The sequence below is a fragment of the Vanessa atalanta genome, chromosome 11 (genome assembly GCF_905147765.1).
Source record: "Vanessa atalanta chromosome 11, ilVanAtal1.2, whole genome shotgun sequence".
NCBI lineage: Eukaryota > Metazoa > Arthropoda > Insecta > Lepidoptera > Nymphalidae > Vanessa > Vanessa atalanta.
In genome coordinates this window covers 6519101-6544311 of record NC_061881.1, presented here as the reverse complement: position 1 = coordinate 6544311, position 25211 = coordinate 6519101, and the positions used below count along the sequence as shown (strand labels likewise).

General features: G+C 31.6%; 1 protein-coding gene across 2 annotated transcripts in view; it reads right to left on the bottom strand.

Annotated features, from left to right (window-relative positions):
- LOC125067226 (lachesin-like) overlaps positions 1 to 25211 on the bottom strand; it is a 78455-nt gene that overhangs the window by 4006 nt on the left and 49238 nt on the right. For both annotated transcript variants that reach the window (XM_047675694.1, XM_047675695.1), the window contains one exon: positions 11374 to 11563. In XM_047675694.1, the coding sequence (XP_047531650.1) occupies positions 11374 to 11563 (190 nt within the window). The remainder of the gene's footprint in view (positions 1 to 11373; positions 11564 to 25211) is intronic.

The window sequence follows — 25211 nt, the reverse complement described above, 5'->3', positions numbered from 1 at the left end:
TTTTGTTAATGTATTATATAAATTAATGATTTCCGACAAGCGAGTTACTAATCATGTGTAATCAGGTAACAGAGTCTGTGAAATATAATATTCTATATGACTGTTTTGTTAGGTAAATTTGGCAATGGTGGGGCAGCAAATTAGTGATAATAACTAACATAATTACATAACTTTGACAATGCCCTTTTTTGCAACAATTATTGAATTGAACTAATAGATTTGTAGTAAAATTACAGTATATCGTGAAATTTTACGGAGATGTGACCTTTGACTTATTATTTCGCAAGTAATTTTAATTATTATCTGTGCACTTTTAATGTCGTTTTTTTTATGGAATCAATGGAAAATTAAGAACAATTCCTGTAAATAGTAAGTTAGATAGGAAGCACTAAAATTAATAATATTATTAGTTCATCAAAAAAAAAAATTCTCGATCAAAATATAAGATAATGTGTTATTTAAAAGTAAAGTGTCATTTAGAATTATGGGTATCAATAGTTATTATTCTAATAAAATAAATATTATAAAGATAAATATTTCCACTGAGTTTATTTCGCGTGTTTTAAGGAGACTTAACTGTATTGTGATACAATAATAAAAAAAATATTATGCTATTTTGGATACATTTTATTTATTGGTAACAATAATAACTGATAATTTAATATGTAATATATAGATCATTTTTACATATTATCTGGCTAGATTGTTTAAATAAAAAAAAATACATTAAAACATTGGAAATTGTCAAAATATAATTAGTTTATTATCGGCTGTTAAAAAGTTTATTATTGATATATTTTTACAAAATTGCGTAATTATATTATATTTACAGTTACACATATATGATATATTTTTATATGTTTTGGTATTGATATGCATTGGTGTGTGCTTGTGTGTAGCTACGCATAAAAAAGCACCAAAGAACTTTCGTATAATTTACGATAAAAACGTTTTTTTTAAAAGGCCATACAATGAACTTCTTTGTACATATAACTATTAATTTTCACACATAAAGTACCAAATAGGTCATAATTTATGTATTTATAGCCAAGCCATAAAGGAAAAACCACGTTAGCGCAAAGCGCCAACAACGGTGAGGCGTTGCCAAACCGATGTTCGCCAGATGTAAACTACTCGAGAGTAATTTACTTATACGAGCCTTTTGATACCCGATACTGGTGCTGGCTATTATTAACTGACATAAGTAAACTTATTAAGTGACTAACCATGATACTAACGAGACTTTGACCAATCGCTTTGTGTATGAGTATTTTCAAATAAGCCTTACAAATAAAATTTAATCTTCGTATCGCCTGTTTTAAATAGAATTATAGAAAGCGTTCAAAGTTTTCACTTTCGCAAGAGTTTCCTCTTGCCCCATTAAAAAAAAGGAACACTTGTATACGTCTAGTGAGTTCATGGTTAGCACACCTTGGGAATTAAGCGTCCTGGCTATTTCTTTGTGGTAATGAATATATGATCATAATCAGCCTGTATTAGTCCACTGCTGGATACAAGCATTCCCCAAGGCGCGCCACTAAGTCCGATCTTCGACCCTTCTCATCCACGTGAATGAATATATGTAAACAATCAAATAGTGTCAATAAGTCTACCGCTGAGTTACTTTCGCCAATTCTTTGATCGTCACGGTATTTTTTCCGAATAGTTGGTAATTTTTAATTTAACAATCGAAAAGAAAGTGGAATGCTTCTATATTTAATTAAGGAATTTGATTTGATTCATTAACATTGTTAGTCAAGTCTATCCTGTTTCGTTGCTGATTAGATGAGCCACCTATTGGTAAATAGACTCAACTTATAATAGATATTGTGTTGACATAGATATCATGGTACTGTTAACATGCCAATCTATATATACATATAGATTGGCATATTAACAGTACCATGATATACTATATACATAACTCATCTTAAAAAATACTAACAAATTTCATATTATTTATCGTATTTTTTATCTGTTTCTTGATATCTTACTATTATTTTTTTTTAATATTTCTTTAATATATTTTTGTCCTAGTTAGTCAACTATAATTAAATATCACGACAGTTTTCTTTACAATAATTGTAAATGATAAACGCAAAAGTTAGAAAGAATTTGTTTTCATAAAGTTAAGATGAAATTGTTTAGTATACCACAGTTTGTAGTCGTATAATAATATACGAGTATCAGAACCGAACTTACATTTGAAAGAAGACGGAGCCAATCAGAGGAAAGTGACTAACGTAATCTAGCCAAAAAGCTTATACTTGTAGTAAATAAGGGTATGTTTCGACAATCGTTCAAAATATTGCAGAACACACACACATGCAAATCCTAAGTATATTGTTGCCTGGTGAAGTTCAAAAGGTAATACACCGAGTCGACACATGCTTAAAGACAGATTACCAGACTTCGGATACCAGATCGTAAAATCGAAGTATGCCTTAAATAATTAGATCCTGAATATTATATATTTCATAATCAACCACATAGGATAGGACATAATATACATTTTTTACCTCAATCTCAAGGCTGTTTTAATAACGAAAATATATGTTATTGTTATTGTATGAATACAATAATTGTAAATACAATAATAATATGACATTTAAAAGAACAAAATATTCCACTGGGTTTCTTTCGCCGGTTCTTTTCACGTACGATCTGTTTATTTCTTAACCAGTGTTAGATTATTATTGAGTATCAATAAGCAAAAGTTACACTTATGTATTGAATAAAGATTTTTAATTTTGACTTTAAATAATGATTAACTAATTATTATTGTCAATTGTATCACAATTGTGATACAATTGACAATAATAATTAGCCTCACTCTTATGGAAGTCTGCTAAAATGTAAAGCGAACGAGCTTATTTAAACCGTTTTCAAATAATGACTGTACATTTTCTTTTCTCGTTTGTTTGTAAATACACTGAGAAAGAAAAACAATTTACTTTTAAAAGCTGTGTGACATCCAAGATCCTGATCGCAATATTAAAGGAATTTTAATAGTTTACTAACATTATTTTATGAACAAACTGACAACAGTAACTGTAGGTTTATAATATCATTAAATAGTAAGTAATTAGTATTTACATAATTGTTTTTTTTATATATTATGTAGGTAGGTGGACGAGCTAATGGGTGTAAGCGGTCACCTCATGGTAAGCGGTCACCACTGCCCATAGACAATGGCGTTGTAAGAAATATTAATCATTCCTTACATCGCTAATGCGTCACCAACCTTGGGAATTAAAAAGTTTTGTTCCTTGTACCCGTAGTTACACAATACTGAGATTGCTGTTTGGCGGTAGAATATACAATACGTGGGTGGTACCTACTCAAACAGTCTTGCACAAAGCCCTACCAGATATTATATTGTATAAGATAAAAAAAAATCTTTAAGGGCAAGTCAATTTGTATTGCAATTTATATGTCCGTTAGTATACATAATTTTAAAAAGATAGTTTCAAAATTTGAACGAGCACACATTTCGCTTCAAAGTTTCATATTCACAGTTTTCGAGTAAGGCAATAAAAATAGTTGGCCGGACGTTACGAAAACTAGCATCGACGAGTAATTCAGTTACTAGCCTACAGAGAATACTGCGACGGTATTCATAACACAATTACATACTTTATCAGCGTTTGAACACCGTAATCGGTTTTAAGTGGTTAACCTGTAGAACGTTCATGATTTATTGAAACTTTAGTTTTAATTGCGTATTTTTTCCTGTTCGTTTATATTTGGAACGCAGACGAGCAAATGAGATATTTGTTGGTATAAGCTCATCTTCGCCTAAACATATTAATGCTTTTCACATTACCCGATCCAACTCGATCAACAACGATCAAAATTATTATTAATATAATATTAGTAGAGTATTAATACGTCTTAAAAGATAGTGAAAGTTAGTAGGATAGGTAACGCATCTGCAAGCCCCCCGGTGCTGCAGATGTCCATGGGCGGTGGTAGTCACTTTCCATCAGGTGAGCCTCCTGCTCGTTTGCCACCTATAACATAGAAAAAAAAAAAGAAAAAAAAACACAGTCTTAATTTTCTCATTAAATATATATAAAAAGTATAACAATTCTCATTATTTTATTTTAATATAAAATACAATTTTACTCAATCGAAGGGTGATTTAGAATTCAAAGTTTTAATTAAGGCTAAGGCCTCCTCTCCCTTTAAGGAGAAGGTTGGGAGCATATTCCACCACGCCGTTCCAATGTGGGTTGGTGGATACACATGTGGCAGAATTTCTTTGAATTTAGACGCATGCAGGTTTCCTCACGATGTCTTCCTTCACCTCGGAGATGAATTATAAACAAAAATTAAGAATGAAAATTCACACATGAAAATTCCGTGGTGCTTGCCTGGGTTTGAGCCCGCAATTATCGATTAAGATTCACGCTTTCTAACCATTAGGCCACCTCAGCGGCCTATAAAATCTCCTAGTATAAATTACTATTGACGACTTGTTCACAACAGTGCGTCCTTAAAGATTTACACAAAGCTCTATCAATAGTCAATATTAATAGTAGGCAATTACTAAACCACTATCACATTTCATAAGGAAGTAATTGTAATTGGTTCTAGAAATAATATATACTTATGGTAACTTATGGTACTAAATGGCGACCATCGCCCCGACATTGGCGGCATAAAAAATAACCACTCCTTAGGTAATAAATAAGTTGAACTCTGGAGCCTTTAAGAGTAGAGTGAACAGTTTCTTTTAGATGGGCGTGTAACACCTTCGGCTTCATCTACACTTTCCATCAGGTGAGATGGAAGATAAACGCCTATACCATTATAACAACAACAAAAAAAAATCCTTATATGAATTGTGCTCGTAGTTACACTGGATCACTCATCCTTAGAACGGAAACACAACAATACTCAGTAATACTGTTTAACAGTAAAATATGTGTTGAATGGGTGGTACCTATGCAGATGGGCTTGCACAAAGCCCTACCACTAATTAATTATAAACGCATGTATCTATATTACTCGGTAAGCATATATTTAATACGAATGATAATATTTACCTTAAAATATAATTATATTAAAAACTTATTATTATATAAAATAAATAATTGACGACGATGAAATTACATTAATTTTATATTCACCAATTTATTATTAATTCGTATGTTGGTATAAATTAAGTTAATGTCATGATATGATTGATAATTCCTAGAAAGGAAATAATATACAAACGAACGTTTAATAAAAGCGTTTTTAATTAAAACCTAACATATCTTGAAACAATGGCCCTCTTAATTAAAAGGCATTTATACGTTACCTGCTACCCTCAAAGAATTATTATCGACACTAATGTACAGAAACACATTATATTGCGATTCATATAAATTAATTTATATAGTAACAATATTTTGACCTTTCTATTGTGGATACAACTTTCGAAATATTCAACTCGCCTTCTAAATTTTTATTAATAGAATTCGCGTTTTGACACTGTTTGACCGATTACCATGAAAGTTGGCACGTATTATTTATTTATTTTTTTTAACGAAGAAGATTTTATGATTTGTACTTGGTGGTAGGATTTTGTGACCACCCACACGTCAGACATTGTTGTGATCCGGTTTAAGGGTGAGCAAGCCAGTATAACTACAGGCACAAGGGACATAAGATCTTAGTTCCCAAGGTTGGTGACGCATTGGCGATGTATCGGCGGTGGTGACCACTTACCGCTTCGTCCGCCAACCTATAGTATACACATACATTTCTTTTTAACTTGCTGCTAGGTGGCTCTGCAGCATTTAAATTTCTACATCGTTCAACTAATCGCCGTGACACTTGAGACGTCTTAACGTCTGACTGGCTTTGTTAGTTATAAATAAAATAAACTAGTTGTCGCCCGCGTATCCCTTGGGAAATTAAAAGTCAAGCTTTTCAATCAAGTTTTTTTTTAATAGCAGAGAGGAGTTCGGGACTTGCCAGCGTTACACTCCCGTATCTCTCCAGTCGTGTTGGATTGCCATCCCATCGGATAATGAAAGTGAGGGGGAGAGTGCATCAGCGTTTGCGCAAACTCTTCTGCGCTATTATACTTTCTGGTAGGTATGCGTAGTAGGCTTGTCCCAGATTGGGCGACGTGACCGAAATTCGCTAAGAAGTACCTAATTTTCTTATTGCGAATATTTTGTACCACAATTATCTTCAGTTCATTTCAACATTGCCTACAACACTACCTAAAGGCATTACGTAACAAACCTTTGTAATAACAGACAAAGGCTTTAAACTTGGTTAGGTATAACAATCGATCGTTACATGTGGGTTCCTGTTTGATGGGTAAGATGACTCAGACGTTACACACCCGACATCAGACGCTACGAGTCAGTGTGAGATACTGTTAGTAAATACTGACAAAGTGTAAAATTACAAGCACATGAGATATGTTTATAATCATTGCCTGCGGGGTATTGACAGCGTGAAAAATATAGAATCCATTAGATGAAAACCTTGGCTTCGCTCGTGTAAAATAAATAAAACTAAACAAATATAAATATACTAACTACTGTACGCCTGCTCGAAATTATTATTTGTAGGACACTTTCTAAATGTACCCAAAACGTCAAATATGGCCGCCCGTTGAACTTCATGTGGCCGCACATTGAATTTCATGGATTTAATATCGAAATATCTCGATTATACGAATTTTGCGGATATATGTTATCGACTAAAAATCAATATTTTTTAACGATCTATAATTGTGAATAGGTTTCGATCGGGTCTAGACAGATTTATAAAGAAGATAATACAATTTTTTTGAAAATGAAATTTTTAATGTATCATGATATTTTAGTATAAATAAATTGAAATAGTCAAACGCTAAAGATTTTATCTATGATAATGAACTTAAATTTAAATTAAAATACTAAAATAGTATGACATAAATGTTATTTATTGAATGAAACAAAAACAGGCGCAGCGCAACCGCAAGCGCGTGCATTTTGTAATAAATATCACAAATTTCCTAAATTCCACTTAATTAAGTATCGCTAATCTGGCGTACTTTAATCAAAATATCACCCGAGCAATTCACCGTTTAGCGTTAGCTGTCAAATTAAATTTAAATTGAAACAATTTATAACTTTATTATGGCATACGACCCCCGATCCTAAATCTCGGGTATAGACATAAAATACTGCGTTACGTACGGTGGGCGGAATCGGTGAACAAATATTTCGTAGCATTATAGTCTTTATACTTAAGACAATAAGAATCAAAAGTTTATATATACACGTGTGAGATATACGTATAATATGAAAAGCGCCTGCATGAAATTGTGTTTTATTAACGGGTTATAAAGTTGGAGCGCTACACGTCGTTGGCAACTTGTTACTCGATTCGCTCACGATTTAACAATTCACCGTCATTATTTCTCAAAGGCTAATTGTTTTCCGATTCTATTGTAGCGAATTGTTTCTTAAGAATACTTTTATTCGAATATAAATCTCAGCATATTTAAATAACAGATCCTTTCTGTATTGAATACAAATTATATTGCAAATATCAAAGAATACCTACACTATTTAATGGATACAAGTAAAAGTCACTAATTTAACAATTGTTAAATGTAGAAATATATTTTTACAAAGAAATACAGGTCACCGATTAAAATACATCAACACAAACATAAAATTCTGCCACATTTGTGTCCACCAACGTGCATTGGAGCAGCGTAATGGAATTAGATCCAAAGCTTTTCTTCAAAGGGAAAGAATGACTTAGCCCAGCAATAGGACTGTTACATAAAATCTGTACTGTACCGTACTGTGATATAAAATCTACATTTTAGAACTGGACATGATATGTTCAATTCATGCACAATATAATCTGATATAATATATACTTGATTAATATTTTATTATATAAACAGAATCACGCTTACCAAAATCTCGATGACTGAATAGAAAGAATACATGAATCTTTAGCGGTGATCACAGATAACTTAAAGTCAATTTAAAGACCTGCACGAAATCTGCACGTGACGGATGAAATTTTATAAACTTGTTTCCACTAAACTGCAGTGAAGCAACGCCTTTCCATATGGAAACAAGAATCTTACACTTATTGGTGATGTTCAATTTGACAATCAAGGAATTTGATTTGTACCTTTTGTCCGACAGTAGGGAATCTATGGTTACTCTATTATCACTATGCTAAGCTGTTCCGCTCAAAATCTAATTATTAATCAAATTCTGACATTTCTGCTATTAATTATTAAACATTAACGTGGTTTTTGGGGCTAAGCTAACAATAAATCCTCATAATACGGCCATGTTATATTATTTTAGCTGATTTCAAAAGGCTTCTCGCTTTTGATTTCGCTATCAATTTTTTTTTTTTTTTGTGTATATATTCCTCGATAGCTTAGCCAATTGTGAACCTATTATAATATTTGTTTAGCAAAAAGTTAAGATAAAAATATTATACTGTACAAGATTTTATATATTATTATTATGTGCGTATTTTCTATATTGATGAAAAAGAGTCACTACTGGATTTCTTGCCGGTCCGTTTCGGTAAAATCCGAGTCGGATGAAACCTTACATTAAAACCCTTTGTATGACGAATAAGTAAATATTTGTATAAAGTGTATTTTGATTGAATGAAACATAGGTTGAGGGTAGACCCACAAAGAAAACAATCCAACTGTAAGGGTTGAAATAAGAGTAGAAAATTAGGGGGTTCGTCACCTATTGTGTTTATATATCTATCTTCGACGATTGTAAATTCATTTGAATGAATATATTGTTTTTAAACAGATTATACTTTGACGCTGTTTTCATGTCAATTATATTATGCTTTTCTCAAAAGTATAACTTTATGAAAAAATCTATTGTTTTTTTCTACACTATGAACAGCCCGAAGTTGTGAACTTCACTAATGGATATAAAAAAGGTGGCACTGCTGTATCGGATGCTCTATATTCAAGTTCGTATCATTTGTTTCAGTCTGATTTCCATAAAGAAATATTTTATAAGCAAAATAAGTAATATTTCTGTAATAGTAAATACTACTACTAATATACTCTACATATTCGAGTGTGTACCTCGCCTAAGAACTTTACTAAATTTCATAACCTTCACTTTAACATCTGATATGAATATGCTTGAGATATTTAATCCGAAATATTAAATGAAAATATAGATGCTAAAATATCAAATTAAAACGAAATATTTCCATGAAAATAATGTTATACATTTGCTTTGTGATATCTTGTAATAACTAAGTTAATTAACTCGAAGCCGTCGACCGCCCAACACCGTCGCGTCCCCGTCGTGAGATAACTAATTGTAATTAACTAATCACACACGCTTCTCCGTGTGATTAATTATACCTCCTGGCATCAAATATCATATATGTATTAATATCCTAAATTATATCTAATATTTAATAGGAAAAAATATTCTAATGTATAATGTTCATATATAATTAAAAAGGTTAAGTTAATCAATAGTGTCATATTTCTAGTTAATTGCAACGATTATAGAATAAAATAGAAGAGGAAACCAACTGCCCTAACAGCAATCCTTATTTGTTGAAGCGTGTATAACATGTCCAATTAATACTAAGGCAACGTTCCCTCCACTCCGTAACTATTACATTCACCCTCTGTTTACCCACGACCGCGAGTCTTTTGTTTACGCTTAATGGCTTAAATAAAACGGGTCAAATTCGTAAAACAGCCGCCTGAAAAGGTTTTAAATACATCCAGCATCCCAACCAAATTTACACCTTAAGGTTGTGCATTAGAGCATAAATTAAAATGTATAAATAAAAGCTATTAAAACAAGTGCGCGTGTATGCTCATATAACCGTCCCCGTAATCACTTCAAACTCTTGTCTTTTCACCTCTTATTCTCACTGGGTAACGCCATTACAACTATAAAAGATAACAACTTCGTCAGGCCGATTTTCACTTAGCCGTCCATTTAATTTCCTGACCGAAACCCCGATTGTTACATCACTTTGTTTAAACTGTAATTGAGTTCTTTGAGAAGGCTCTTTTTTAAGGAAATGAATGCCAATCAAAAAGTCAATGGAAACTCGAACCATTAAATTAAAAAAATGGCATATAAATTAAATATAAAAAGTGACATGACGGCGTAAAATATGTAAATTTCAGGCTACGCCTAAAATACTCCATTACGAACAAGACATAAATTTAACTTTGACATTATTCAAATATTTCTCAAGGTTAATGTACGTTTATTTCACATTTCGAGTGTTCTCTCCAATATCTTAAGGCGATATCTTAATAAATCCTATAAAACTCCAATGTTTTAACCGCGAGCACCTGCTCCCGCTCCGGGCATCCTTTGAATGCAAAATTAGTCTTGTTTCTTTTTTACCACTTAATAGAATCCCTCGATATGAATCGAATCGAAGAGAAATTGACGTTCTTTATTTCCACTTTAATATGAATTTGCGTTTGTTACAAATGTTTAGACGTACATAAGTTGAAAGAGAAAATTAATGACTTGTCGTTTTCAATTACTGTCACGTTCGATAGCAGGAAAGTGATATGATTTAGAAAATCGTGTCTCGCATAATTGAAACGTATTTTTTTCTTATATAAATTGAATATTGATAACATATTATGAAAATGAATCAAATAAAATAAAATCAAATCAAAATAATATACTTTATTTAAGTACACAGACTATTTCAAGCAAAGCTACCGAGAAGAACCGGCAAGAATCTCAGTAGTTACTCTTTTTCAACGTCTAAAAATACAGTCATGTTAGTTAAATACAATTATATATGTATGTTATGTAATCGGGTCAAATAGGTAATTTCAAAAATACATTATCGAATCTCCATAGACTTGAAGAGCCGGTGCTCTCGTTTAACTTAATTGCTAAATACGTCTACTTTCATGAAAGTAAAAAAGCAAATTAACAGAAAAACAATTTGTTACAGAATTAACTTCGGTTCATTGAACATTTTCTTAGATATACTCGTGTATATTTAATCATTAGTTCGTACAAGACATACCTTACTAACCTTCAAGATACGAAGGTTAAGCAGAAAAAGGATTCATTGGGATAATTCCGCTTTTGTATACTTCATTCAAGTTGGTGTTTTGCTTTGAATAATATTGTTATAAAAAAGGAGGAGAGGAGGTTTTTGACCTAAAGTGTACAGGTTGTTACTTTTAGCCGTGTACCTTTTACTTTACGCTCCCAAAGATTGGTTTTATGACGTTTTTATGTATGCACGTTTTTCCTTATGATGGTGATTATATATATATATATATTTTTGTGGAAATCTTAACGGTTAAAGGCAGTATCTTTTGAACAGTGTTAATAATTAAAATAATATAATATTCACCTTTTATTTCTTTGCCGTTATCATCCCGGAACACAATGTTGCGTCCTTCAGTTCTCTTCCATGAGGCTGTCGGCTCCGGTACTCCAGTCGCAGTACATCGAAGTTCCACGGAACCGCCTTCAGGTGCACCTGCCTCAGAACGGTCGTCATCTGCTATGTCTGGTGGTATAACTACCGAGAGATGACCCGTCTAAAACAACAACGCAATAAAAATAATTTGAGTAAATATGGAAAATTATTATCGAGCTTTAAAATCTAATTGTATTGTGAAATTAACCATGAAACTATTATAGCACACAGTATTATACCTTATGTATGACAATAAAATAATATAATTCTTAAAAATATTAAAAAAATACAACACTACTTTCTTTTAACTGGAAACATTCCAAATCATATTTTTTTTATTAAAATACTTATTAAACCAAATTATAGACTACAAATATGTCATCTTATAATACGAGCGTATTAAATCAAATACGAAGTTACTGTCTGTCCTCATGTTAGAATGCCTTCTCAAATTAGACACATTAATATTATGTTTTAAATAAGCTGACGGCGGTACAACAATATGTACGTCAAATAAATAACGGGTATATATCGTGTAATGTTACTACTATGTATGTAATAAATATGCTCAGATTAATTAACAAACAACAGAAAACAGATAACACAATTAAAATATAAAAGATCATATTAAAAAAAAACTAAGCAATGACTAGTTTTGTTTAAAAAAACAAAATGTTCTTTGACATAGCCATTGTAATCAAAAATAAGGCTAGTATAAATAAGGTCAATACGGTGTCACGTGGGTTAACAAGAATCTAAGTTAGAGTTTAATGCCGTCTCCAGGGACGAAACAGGCATTGCATTCGAAACTAGTTTCCTACTAACATTATGTTGTTATAAATGGAACAAGATTATTATAGATTGTATTAAACTATATTGAGTTACAAAGTTCATTCCGACGCGAACTCAGATAACAGTTATGGCAGACATCTGACGGTGCAAATCGGGTTAAATTGTAACTTCACTATTACCAACTATGTACATCCTGTTAATAAAAATATTTAGCTTATTATTCATTTAAAGGAAATATTTCAATATTAGAAAACATTGTTATATCTACATATAAAAAAAATGTTTATTTAAATAATAACATCCTGTAAATTGCTCTTTGCTAAACTATTGTCTCTTTTACTCTTGAGAAGGTTTTTAGGACCTAATTCCACCACTCTGATCCAATGCGGGTTCTCCTTCACCACAGAGCACGAAATTATAAATACAAATTAAGCACATAAAAATTTTCTTGGACTTGCATCCGAAATTTTTCATTAAGATTTGCCTGTTTTAGCACTAAGCCATATCGGCCATACCTATTTTATTGTTTACTTCATGTGCATTAAATATAGCATTACCAACTCGAAAAATAATTTATCATAAATCTCCATGTATTTTTAATGCTATCGTATGGCAACCCTTAAAACGTTTTTAAATAAAATACCAATATGAATCCAGACTAATGATGTTCAGCCACACGCCCGTAAATGTTGCATGAAGACGTATCGTTCCTTTGGCAAGCACGCACTGAAGAGACTTTGACAAAATTCCAATGAAGGTTGGAGTGACAGCGCGCTTTAAAGATTTATCAAGATCAGGTACTCGAGTGTCTGCTTATTGAACTTATTTAGTTCCTATTACATAAAACATAAGGATTAAAATCCTAAATAAAGTGTATTAGAGCAGCTCTAAGGAAATATCTGTATCGGCTAGTTTTGTTTCTCGATATATTTTCCTCCGCTTTCTACGTGATCGAATTTCGTCAACCAAATCGAATCTGCTCTCTACAATATACAATAACATAAGGAAGTATGTGAACACTTACCTATACTTATTCAATATAACTGTATCGTTTCGAAAACGAGTAAAAATTGGATAATCGAATTTTTGAAATATTCATATGATCCGATTCCTTTAAATGTATTACTAATATTTTACTCGAGCAATGTATTGAACTATGATAATGAATTTAAATTTACTTTTAAACATAAAGAAAATGACTTTTAATCATTCAGTTCTTAAAACATTTGATTTGATTTAACTAAGACTGTCAAGATTTCATAATTGTGTTTAAGTTTTCTTTATATATCATTTCGTGATTAGCGGTAAAAGAAAATACAGTTAGAAAACTTACATATGTCGGACAAAATTCTGCCACATGTACTCGTATATATACTACAAACTTTGCAGAAGAATAATATAATGTGCTCGAAACCTTTTCATCGAGACGTCTCTTCGCCTAGTATTGAGATATTCACAGGCTGTGATGTTTAACAATGTATATCTCCGTCTATATACACATTATAATCTTGTATATTAATAGATCTGTTTATACGATAACGTACAATTACTACTACATTAAATTAAATATACTTCCCAAAAACTTCATTAATTATAACTGTCTCGTTGATTTAGTAGCAAGCTTCAAATAATGAGGTCAGGAATTTAAAGCCTATAGGAAGATAGTGGGTGTCTCTTACATGAAATTCTCCGTAAATATCCGGAGTTAGGACATTTGGCAATGATTAGTATATTTAAAGCACTAAAGTGGGCTCAGTCTAGTCCTTTTCTAATATTGCTATGCTATTAGACAATTAGAATGAGGGCAGTGAAGGTGCGCGCACACCTTCTTACTAAAAAACCTCCTTCATTCTAGTTGAAAATTAATATGTGCCTATTCATTTCACATTATGGAACTGGTGATTTTTACAAATAATGATGAATTAATTTATCGAAGAATATATATTTTGAATATAAATAATTCATAAAATAACAAAACATTGTCCGATTCCTGTCATCTTGTAGAAAATCACAGAATATTTGTCGCTGGACGTACTTTGACAAAATTCCTAGCGAGCGCGGCGCAAGCGAGCACGACTGAATGGGTCACATTCCTTTCCCAAATATGCTAAAGTTATATTTTAGCAACATTTCATACTCGACTCTTCGTTCACAACTTCGTGGCTACTCTAAATTTTAGTAACGCTTACTCCTCTTTTTACACAAGTTCCTTTTCCCTTAACAAGCCGGTTTTAAAAGCGAAAAGTTGTAGCCGCAAGTTCAACGAGAAACGTTTAAAATTTATTAAATAAAAGAGTTTTAATATAAAACTTTTCAAACTCATTGTATATAAAAAGGCTAACGTCTCTCTTTGGTATGAATTGTATAAAAAACCTTGTGAAAAAAGAAGCAATAGCTAGTTTTCTCACTAAGGTTTAATTTTAATTATACTCTTGTTTTTCTATTTAGATAGTGGACGGGTCTTAAAGTAAAAAATAACGGCTATTAATGTCTGACAACGCAAGGGCTCTCTTTATAATTAAGAATAGGTACAGAGTTCTGAACACTTTATGACCATATTTTTTACCATTCGCTTTCCTAACCTTACCTAATTGCATTTAATCAAACAAACTTATCGCCATATTAAAACTTCAAATATGTGGTAAATTAAAAAACAAGGTATTACCAACCAAAATCTAACAACAAATACTAAAATATATTTTAATGCTATGAGCAAAATAATATACAGACAGTCGTGATAAAAATAACTAAAGTAAATGAAATTTAAGTTATCTCTTAACTGACACAACACCTTACGTGATATTTAACTCTGCCGACGGAACACATGATAAGTGGCATTCGTTTTCACTGCAGTGTAAATTTTTATATCTCGAGACAGCTTGAGTCACATGAATTATGCAAATGTTGAGAGTCTGCGAAGCGGGTGGATCTGAGATTTACGTCCAGAATAGCTAGCAAAGTTTCATTTTAACAAAACATGTTAACGTCTACCACATCGAGAGTGGGAAACAAAAGGAAAACATCTTAAGCTATTTTCATATTTTTATATACCAAAATTAAAATTGTATATTAATTGAGCATGTACAGTAACAGCAGTAAAACAACAGCACGTAGAATTCTCAATGCTGCGCAATGGTTTGCTTTACTGCTAAGCTAAAAGGTTAGAACATATTCCTCAACATTTCTTCAATGTAAATCCGTTAGTCAAAATACACATGACAGTTTTTTCTCAAACATAAGCAAGTTTCTAAGCTATAAAAACTTTCTCAGGCCATCCTGTCCATTAAAACGTACTTATTATTTATATTGTTATATTTTTAAAACAAATTTTACTTCCGACTCCTTAGAGTGACGCTTTTGTATAAAAAATCAAATTCCTTTATTTATTTATTAAAGAAGCATTACACTTACTTATGGACTATCAAATTAAACACAATAACCTATATATAATAAATCCTAATTGGAACTATAAATTCTAGGAAAAATATTATTATTATTTTTGGCTGATCAAACATAAAAACTATTCCCACAAAGTGATGTTTTTTACAAATACTATAGTCGCCTTTTTTAGAGCACAGATGATAAAATTCTGTGAGTTTATTTATTTTGGTAAGTTGCAAATAGGTATGTTTTAAGAACGGTAATGAAAATGTGATGTCGAAAGCGTTAACGATAAATTAATTTCGTAACTAAAAGTTGACGCTTGATATTTTTCGAGAATGTTGCCATCACCAAATAAACATTAGTAGTCGCCTAATTTTACGAATATTAAGTCCCAAGAAGGGTTGTGGGATATGTATGAATTTTATATGGTCTTATAATTTAAGGTTTTAAATTTTTTTGAGGCATTCTTAGAAGTAAATTTATGTGATATGTACTCCAAAATATTTTAAAATAGAAAACCGAAAACAACTAAATAACAGGTAATATGACTCAAATATATTATTGATAAAGGGTATCTTGACGTTGGTCACCACGAGCAAAAAATATTCAAATTAATAAAAATCTATAGTCATTGAGACCTTGAAACCTAACTGAAATATTGGCGCAGTAATTCAAATTCAATTGCATAGTTAATATATAAGCGTCTCATAACTGAAAAAAATAAATTATTATGTTAAACTTCTAACCATTATCTAAACTGTCTATTAATATCAATAGGCCATCTGGCAGAACAAAATAGCGTCAATTTTAGTCAAAAGCAACGACAGCGTCTGACGTCCAAAATGTCATAATGTAAAATGACCATTTTGTTAAAGGAAATAGGGTGCATTTTATCTATAATACGCTTAGCCAAGTTACGCTGTACCAATTATTTGGGAGTGAGCAGCTGACATATGCTATGATGGACGACCGCCGACTGTTTATTACGTTTTTTGCCTTCATCGACCTATTTATGTTCGGAAGACCCGAAGTAATTACGTTTTCAGTTATATTTACTTCAGCTTAACTTAAGTTGCATTGATGCAAAAAAAACTATGAAATATATAGTAACGACTAGCTTCTCGTCCTGACTTTGTACGGGCAAAGTTCCTACAAAGTTACTCATTTCGTTTCCCTTAAATTTGAAATTTCCAAAAATCATTCCATAGCACATTTTATCGATATAAAATAAACATATGTTCCAAATTTCAGATTTATCGACTCAATTATTTTAGCTGTTTATTGATACTCAATCGAGACAAAGGATTTTTAGTACATGTAAGTAAGCCTCATAAAATCACTACAATAAAACCTGAGGAATCAAAGAAACAAGACGTTCACATCGTCTGTTGAATATTTTTCATTTACTTTATTTCTATATTAATGTAAATAAAAATCATCAATTAAAAAAACCAATTATTGTTAATAATGTATGTATTCATAATTATTACACTGTATAAAAATAAAAATAAAATACGGTGATGACCTTTTATGTCAATTATCATGAAAGATACAAAACATCTACAAAATGGTCTAATTTATCTAGCTTACATGAAAAACCCTAAACAGATTTTGATTAGCACTTAGGAAATATTCTCGAGTACTTTATTTCCATATCCAATGTCACACATATCGTAATATCATAATAGGTCCATGTCACTTTCTTCGTTTAATGAAATCCCTTTTATGAAAAATATGCGTATGTCGGATCTTTTGATAGATTTTTACATAAAAGCTTCGAAGCGGACGTCTCATGCCGTCTCATACTACATTCAAAAGTGGCTAACCCTTAGGAAAAAGGAAACACGTTACGACGCGCACCTGTGGCATAACAAAAGAATGCTGACTAATGCGTCTCGATTTTTCGGCTAAGAAATAATTCACTTGTTGATCCGCCCGCCTCGGCCCGCCAATATCTCTGCTGCAGATATTTTTTTATTTTTTTTATGGCATTGGTTGGCGGACGAGCATATGGGCCACCTGATGGTAAGTGGTCACCACCGCCCATAGACAAAGGCGCTGTAAGAAATATTAACCATTCCTTACATCACCTATGCGCCACCAACTTCGGGAACTAAGATGTTATGTCTCTTGTGCCTGTGATTACACTGGCTCACTCACACTTCTAACCGGAACACAACAATACAGAGTACTGTTATTTGGCGGTAGAATATCTGATGAGTGGTACCACACCTACCCAGACGGGCTTGCACAAAGCCTTACCACCAAGTCGATATTATAATCGACATTGCATTGTACTTAGCTTACTATTCTTTATTTTAAATACCAATATTGAGTAAAATAATATTCTAAGAGACATTTAAGAATTAATAATCTTATTTAAATATAATTTAAAAGTGAATTATTGAGGTTATAGTAGTTATCTAACATATACATAGAAGTTTACATCACGATACTAAAATCGAGTTGGTTTAACGGACGACAAAGTAAATTATAAGATAATTCAGTACGAGCTTAAAGATAATCCTATGAACATCGTAAATCCCATATAGGAAGCTGAGCTCCTATATTTTAGAAGTGGTAGAATTTTGGCCGCATTGTTTGGCTTTGTGTTATTATATTAAGGCCGAATAATTGTGTAATAACCGCGGTTTGGAGTTTACATTTCACAAGGTGGATTCCTTAGACTGATAAATTCCTTGGGTTGCAACTAAATGTTTCGTACGACGTTAGTTGTGACAGCGTAGCAACTATGTGTCGAAGAATGTGTTAACGGTGCCAAGATCGAGCATCTTTAGCGGGGATTCCTCTCAGGTCGTAGCTATTCAGATATACGTACCTACGGCTCACTTTGTGGATAAATTAATTTGCTGCTTACAAGCTTCGCATAACATTCTCTATATTAACTTTGAAGTTTCCTCTGTTTGAGAGGACTCTAAATAAAATTTAAACAAGTATTATTACATCAACCATTTCAATAATAATTTCAGTAATTTTACGTTAATTACTAAATTAAGTAAATAAATGTTATCTTAACAGTGTAATTAATTCTTTATGACGAGTACTTAAAAATAAAATAAATCCTAATCATATTAAATTTAGCATCTATCGCCCAGATCGGCTCCGATTTAAGCCGTAAACATTCGCAAACGGACTTTAATCCCGGTCATAAAAGTAATCCTAACATAAAGTTACGCGACGATGGACAACATAAGGGTAGGGTATTTTCTCACACGAAGATTTCGAAGTAATTAAGATAAAATGCCAGAATTTTATACGTAACCAGAGCTCTACTCGTTTTTCAACGCTCATACCGGGTTAATCCTCGAGTATGCAATAAAGCTGCTAAAGTATTTGTGTTCCAGGCGAAATTACCCATATTGAAAATACCCTTCAGCGCTAACAGCCGGCTAAAGGCTTATTTAAACATATCCCTACAGTATACAGACGTGCTCCCGCGAACGTTCTTCTATAAACCTAAGTAACTGCTTACATTAAATTCCACGGCGTTCCAAGCCAAGTAGCCTCCAAGTCAATACAGTTTTAATATACTTATAGACTTGCTTCTATTGATTTTCAGTTATAATAACACGCTTTTATGTAAGTTTCTGTATAAAATATTTATCTTTAAAATTGATTCTTAGTCAAAGTTGGTATAATTAAGTTCTGATAGATTATCAATATCTGTTTGATGGTTGATATTTTGTTACATAAAAGGACATACATTTTTGTGACTATATATTCCTGTTCTAAAAGGTATAAAAATACCGTGAATAAGTTCTTGGAAGATATTTTGAAACATACGTAAGCAACATCGCAGTTATTTCGTGAATTAAATTTTGAATTGTGAATTGAAATTCAGATTCATATGAAACGGCATAAATTTTACTAAGTAATCACACACACAAAAAATCGATAGAAATGTAATAAAAAGAAAAGATATATTATAATTTCAGTTCAAGTTTAACTACATGTTCCTTACTATAATTTGAAATAAAACGAATAAATTCGATATATGTATGTATTAAACGGCTTTTATTTTTAAAGGTTTATTATTATTAACCTTTTAAAATTGTTCTTGAACGCAGTATTTTATAAAATACCAACTTGAAATTTTTAAATATTTTTACAACAATGAAAATTAAATGAGAATGTTTAATTCGCGTAAAATCAATTAATTTATTATATTAATAAAATTTTAACGCTTGATTTCATCGACATTATTTCAATTGAGTTTTTTACTAATGAAAATAGTTTACGTATCAATATTTGACCCTTATATTCACAACATACAAGTAACTTTGCAAGCATTTATATTGAAGTTTTTGTTTTATTGAAAATCCTTTTATTTTCCTAACATTTTACTACAATTCATCAAGCGAAATTAACATTTCTTTTTCGTAAACTTAATTACTGAATACGGCTTTGTACTTGTATACTTATATATATACTCTAATAAAAGCATTTAAAAAAATTATGATATTAAAATAACATCCCATGTAGCGTACACGAGAGCTTAGTGTTATTAGCGCAAATAAAGACTATTCAAATTAGAGTTGAACTTCTCATGAACAGAAATATAAACAGAGGCACAAGTAAATATAATGAGCAACATTTAAAATAACTGTGCTCATGACTATATTTAAATAAAAATATATTTAATTGTTCAAGATATAAAAAGGTATCTAGGTACCTTGGATCCCCAAATACTGATATAATTTATTTTATTAAATATATAAATTGAACAATATTTTTTTTGTATATATATTTCAGCTTTTAGGTGAAATTTTGGCAAACATAATACAATATACTCGTTTTAAGTTCGTACTCGTTCATTGGAGTACTAGGCATATCAATTGTATTGTAAATATTTGAAAATTTACATAATTTGATAAGTAGAACTACTGATATTCTTACTCCTCAGTTTTTTAACGCCTATATAATTGACGGTACAAGGAGTATTATATACTACATATATATACTACATACATATTATATACTATATATAGTAAATTAGAATGCACATCAACTAAGTGAGAAACGCTTAATATTAAACAAGTCAATGTATTGAATCTTGCGACATATTCAGAAGTAAATGTGCTTATAAACATATCGTCAAGAACACTCAAGTTACGAAAGATAAATATGAAAGTATAAAATTATTCATGTAAATATATATTAAAAATATAAATTTAATTCTAAATCGAGTATCACGAAACTTTTCACAATCTTTTTGCAATGTGAAAAATTTGATATATCGACATTTGAACAATGCGTACCATCGGTTCAATGAAACGAGAAAAAGGGTTAAAAAAGGTCATCTATCACGACCCTGTCAACAGGGTTCGCTATCAATGCCACAAAAACAATTTGTAGGTCAATATTTATTTGATTGCCCTCGCTAGGACCACATGACCTCTTTGCAATATTATCTAGTATATTAAGACTCTTATACGCAAACAATTTGAGGACATAAACAATACTTAAGTGATCGACAATGCTTTCATTAAAGGAACGCTTAGGTAAAGTAACTCGACAGTTATATTATGCAACGTATAGTGGGTGTGGAAGACATTGAAGTTACAGTCGATTGGCGTTTTACTTTGTACGTCAAACAATTTATATTTTTCAGTAATCAATCAGTTTCAGTCCATATCAGCGAAATGTTTGGAACTTTGAATGTTACGAAATACCCAGAATTACATGAAACTGGGCATTTTCGAATTATTCGGCGCTTGGTTTACCAAAGGATGGCCGTTGCTTACCGGACACGAATGTTTCGGTAAACACTTTCATGGAATAGTATGTAGTAATAGGTATAGTAGTATGCGCAAGCGTTCCAAGTACTTAGTCGATAATTGCCGCGAATTGTTAGCAGCGAAGCTTCTCCCTTTGAGAAGGCTTATAAAACTTATACAAACATTGTTTTTATTAATTAGAGAGGTAAGTGGACGGCCAAATGAGTGACCTCATGTTAAGTATTCACCATCGCCCATAGACATTATCGCTGTAAAGTAACAATACCATGGTTACTATACTACTATTGGAAACTTAGATGTTATGTCCCGTGTACCTCAAGACAACAATACTAAGTACATATTACAATAATACAATTATTTTTTTAATGTGATAGTTACTACCGCCACCCATGGAAATCTGCAACACCGGGGGGCTTGCAGGTGCGTTGCCGGCCTTTGAGTATAATGTGAGGTTTGGGTGGTACTTACCAGAATGCTCGCCCAAAGCCACCACTTATGACGATGTCGAATAAACAACATCAATTCAGCGTCGTAGATAAATAAACGCGACATCTATACATAACATAAAAATGAATTCCTATTTCTCTTGGTCATGCAATAACTTGAGAACGACTTTACCGATTTCATTCACCATTTTTCCTAGTTTTCGAATATTTTATAGAATAGGAAAGAATTATAATTTTATTCTTTTTGTGCATCTTTCTTAATTTTTATTGGAAACAGTCAGAAAACTTGCGTATCTTTATCGAACTACTTTTATTTATTTAATAATCATTTATCCCAATTCGAATTCAATATTCATTGCTAAAACAGGACAAAGTCTGTGGGTTCCGTTTATTATATTATATAGTTAAGTATAGCTGTACAATTTGATTTGAAATAAATATAGAACTCATTTCTTAGTATGATTTGGAGGACTAAGCCTGTGCGATACAAACAAAGGAATTGTGTTAGGTCCGAACGCGGTTCGAGATACCCATGTAAATGTATCATTCACCAATGTTGAATGAATGATAATGAAACGCTTTCTTCATATTATATCAAAATTACTATAACAACAGTCAATATATTTCTGTGCATTTATGTATCGAGCTGACCCAGCCTCGCATCGGTACATGTTACTAATAAAAACGATACGGAATAAATATAATACACATTCAACATACTCGTATATAGAATGAATTCGACTAGAAAACCATTGAGGTTTTTTTTTCGATTCTTTGCAACTAAGCTACATTTTACTGGTATAAAATAACTTGGTATTAATAATAATATTTTTTTATTATGTTTAACAAATATAAACAAATTAAGGGATGTATTTTTACAACGCTTACGTTAATTCGAATTGTTGTACATATCGTATTGTGTAATTAGAATTGTTTATCCCAGATTTTTAATTAAACTGTATACTGCTTGTATTTAATATGCCTATAACTTCTTTCTCTCTGTTTATTACAACCAATCAAATAAAAAAAATATACAAACAAAAGCTAACGCTCAGGCATTTATATTTGGTTCGCTTACTAGCAAAGAGAAAAATTCTGCAAACAATTTCTACTTGTGTGGAAGGAATGTTAATTGTGCTCTTTCACTTAAAAAGTCCTGACCGCTCCCATGTAAAGTTAGCAAATACGTAAGCTGGAAAAATATAAAGAGAAAAACAATGTTCGCATACTTAAGTGTTCCATCTAACATCTTTTTACTTTGAAAATATTTGTGTAATTGTGCGGGTTCTCACAAATTTACTTTTACACTTAACAAATGTTATATCCCTCGCTGTTCAAATATAAAAAAAAACCTTTTTATGTTGCGTTTTTGTACGGAACCTAAGCAAATACAGTGTGGGCGAGAGAGATGAGCAATCTGTCTCTCGGGGTTCAGTCAATACATACACATTATAAGGCATAGATACGCAACCATATTTTAAATAAAAAATGCTCTATATTCACGCGGATAAAAAGTTGGCTTTTAAAAGGAGAAGAGTAAAGAATTTCGCTCGGAGCAGCGTATTCTGAATAGTAAGTATGGCCTGGATCGACTTATATTAAATATGTTAAAATGTGAAATATTTAAAAAGGAATGCACTTTTAAATAAACTACAATGTTAAAAACATAAGTTTAAAAACAAATACCATAAATAAAGAAGCTTTACAATATAAGGTAGAAAGAAATATCAACTAGCAAGCTATTCGATTTGAATATATAAATAATCATGGTAGTTCTACGATTTTTAGTAACTCGGTAAAACAAACACGCCCCACACGAACTACAAACGACGACATTACAAGAGCAGTGAACATTTGGAAAGTTTGTTTCGCATGAAGATGTCGTGGCCACATTCCAACCTTTGCGAACGCTTGCATTCCTTGACGACATTCCACACCCCGTCACTAGCACTGTCAACCTTACCCACAAAGGTAAATAACCTAATAAGTGTCCACCTCACATATCTGTGAAATACAAACCTGTACATCTAACTGTATATTAAAGTTAAGTTGCTTTGAAGCAACCGAAACCAGTAATAATATAAAAATAATAAATAAATTATAATATAACACATAACAAGCAATAATAATTATACGAACCGCCGATAAGATTATTATTTTTTGATGGTGTAGTTTTATTATATATTTAATTATAGTCAAAGTTTAGTAACCACACTCACTCTCCGGCTAATAAAATATTTTGATGGATAGATTACTTTGATCTGTTGTTGCGTGAAACCGTGAAACACATTTTCGCATGCATAATGTTAATACGGATTAAAACGTTGCGAAAAACGTGTTTGTATATTTAAGGTTGGCCCCACACGTTAGATTTGTGATCCGATTCTCAAATTCGATGGCCCGACCGAGCGAGCCTCGCACATGTACGATTGTTTGCATGAACTTTATAAACTCCGCAGTCTTACAAAAGTCACAACCGACTCGTAGATTTAGTTAGTAGTCGTAAGTAGAGTAGCCGTTTATTTATTATGTAGTAATGTACTACTTTATTTTATTATAAAACTTCCGGTAGAAAGTACATATGAGGCATAACAACGTTGTGTAATCCAATGAGTAAGGTCAGAGGGCAATTCTTCTAACTTATAACCAGGTTTGACAATTTCCCGATTCTATTTCGATTCAACTTCGACTATTGCTCACAAAAATTTACCTACTCTTAATCGTATTTAAGGGGTAATTTCTACTAATTCATATCGGCTATTATACGATCCCGATTATATTCCGATCTAACTTCGACCGAGCGTTAACTGGATCGTTGTCTTAGTAAAATAATAATAATTAGTAGAATAGTATTAACAACTGAACGGCATCGGCAACGAAATCGGCATCGATTACCTTTCGATTCGTGTCATAATTTCGAGACAATTCGATAAATTATTTGTAAATTACATTCAAATAAATCTATTAAATATGTAATGCGTATGAAATAAAAATTTTCAATTCAAATATTTATTTTAAAATAAATGTTATTCATAATTTCACTGTTTAATTTATTAACATAATTACTTAATGAAACTTCTGGCAATCTCCCTAAAATTATAAGCGCGAAAGTATTTGTGTTTGTATCAATCAATCATAAACGACTTATCAAATTATATTGGAATTCGTAGTAATCGATCATGTCAGGGGTAAAACTTATTACAATTAAGATACTTTTATTAATACATTTAAAAAAAATAACATTCTGTAAGTATCTAAAAAAATACTAACATGCTGATAGCTACTTAGTCATGTGGCAGAATGTCATCTGACGCATGTCATTTTCCTATCCTTAAGTGACGCGTATGAAAGAAAAAACATACAACACTCAGTTGTAAATGCATCAGCT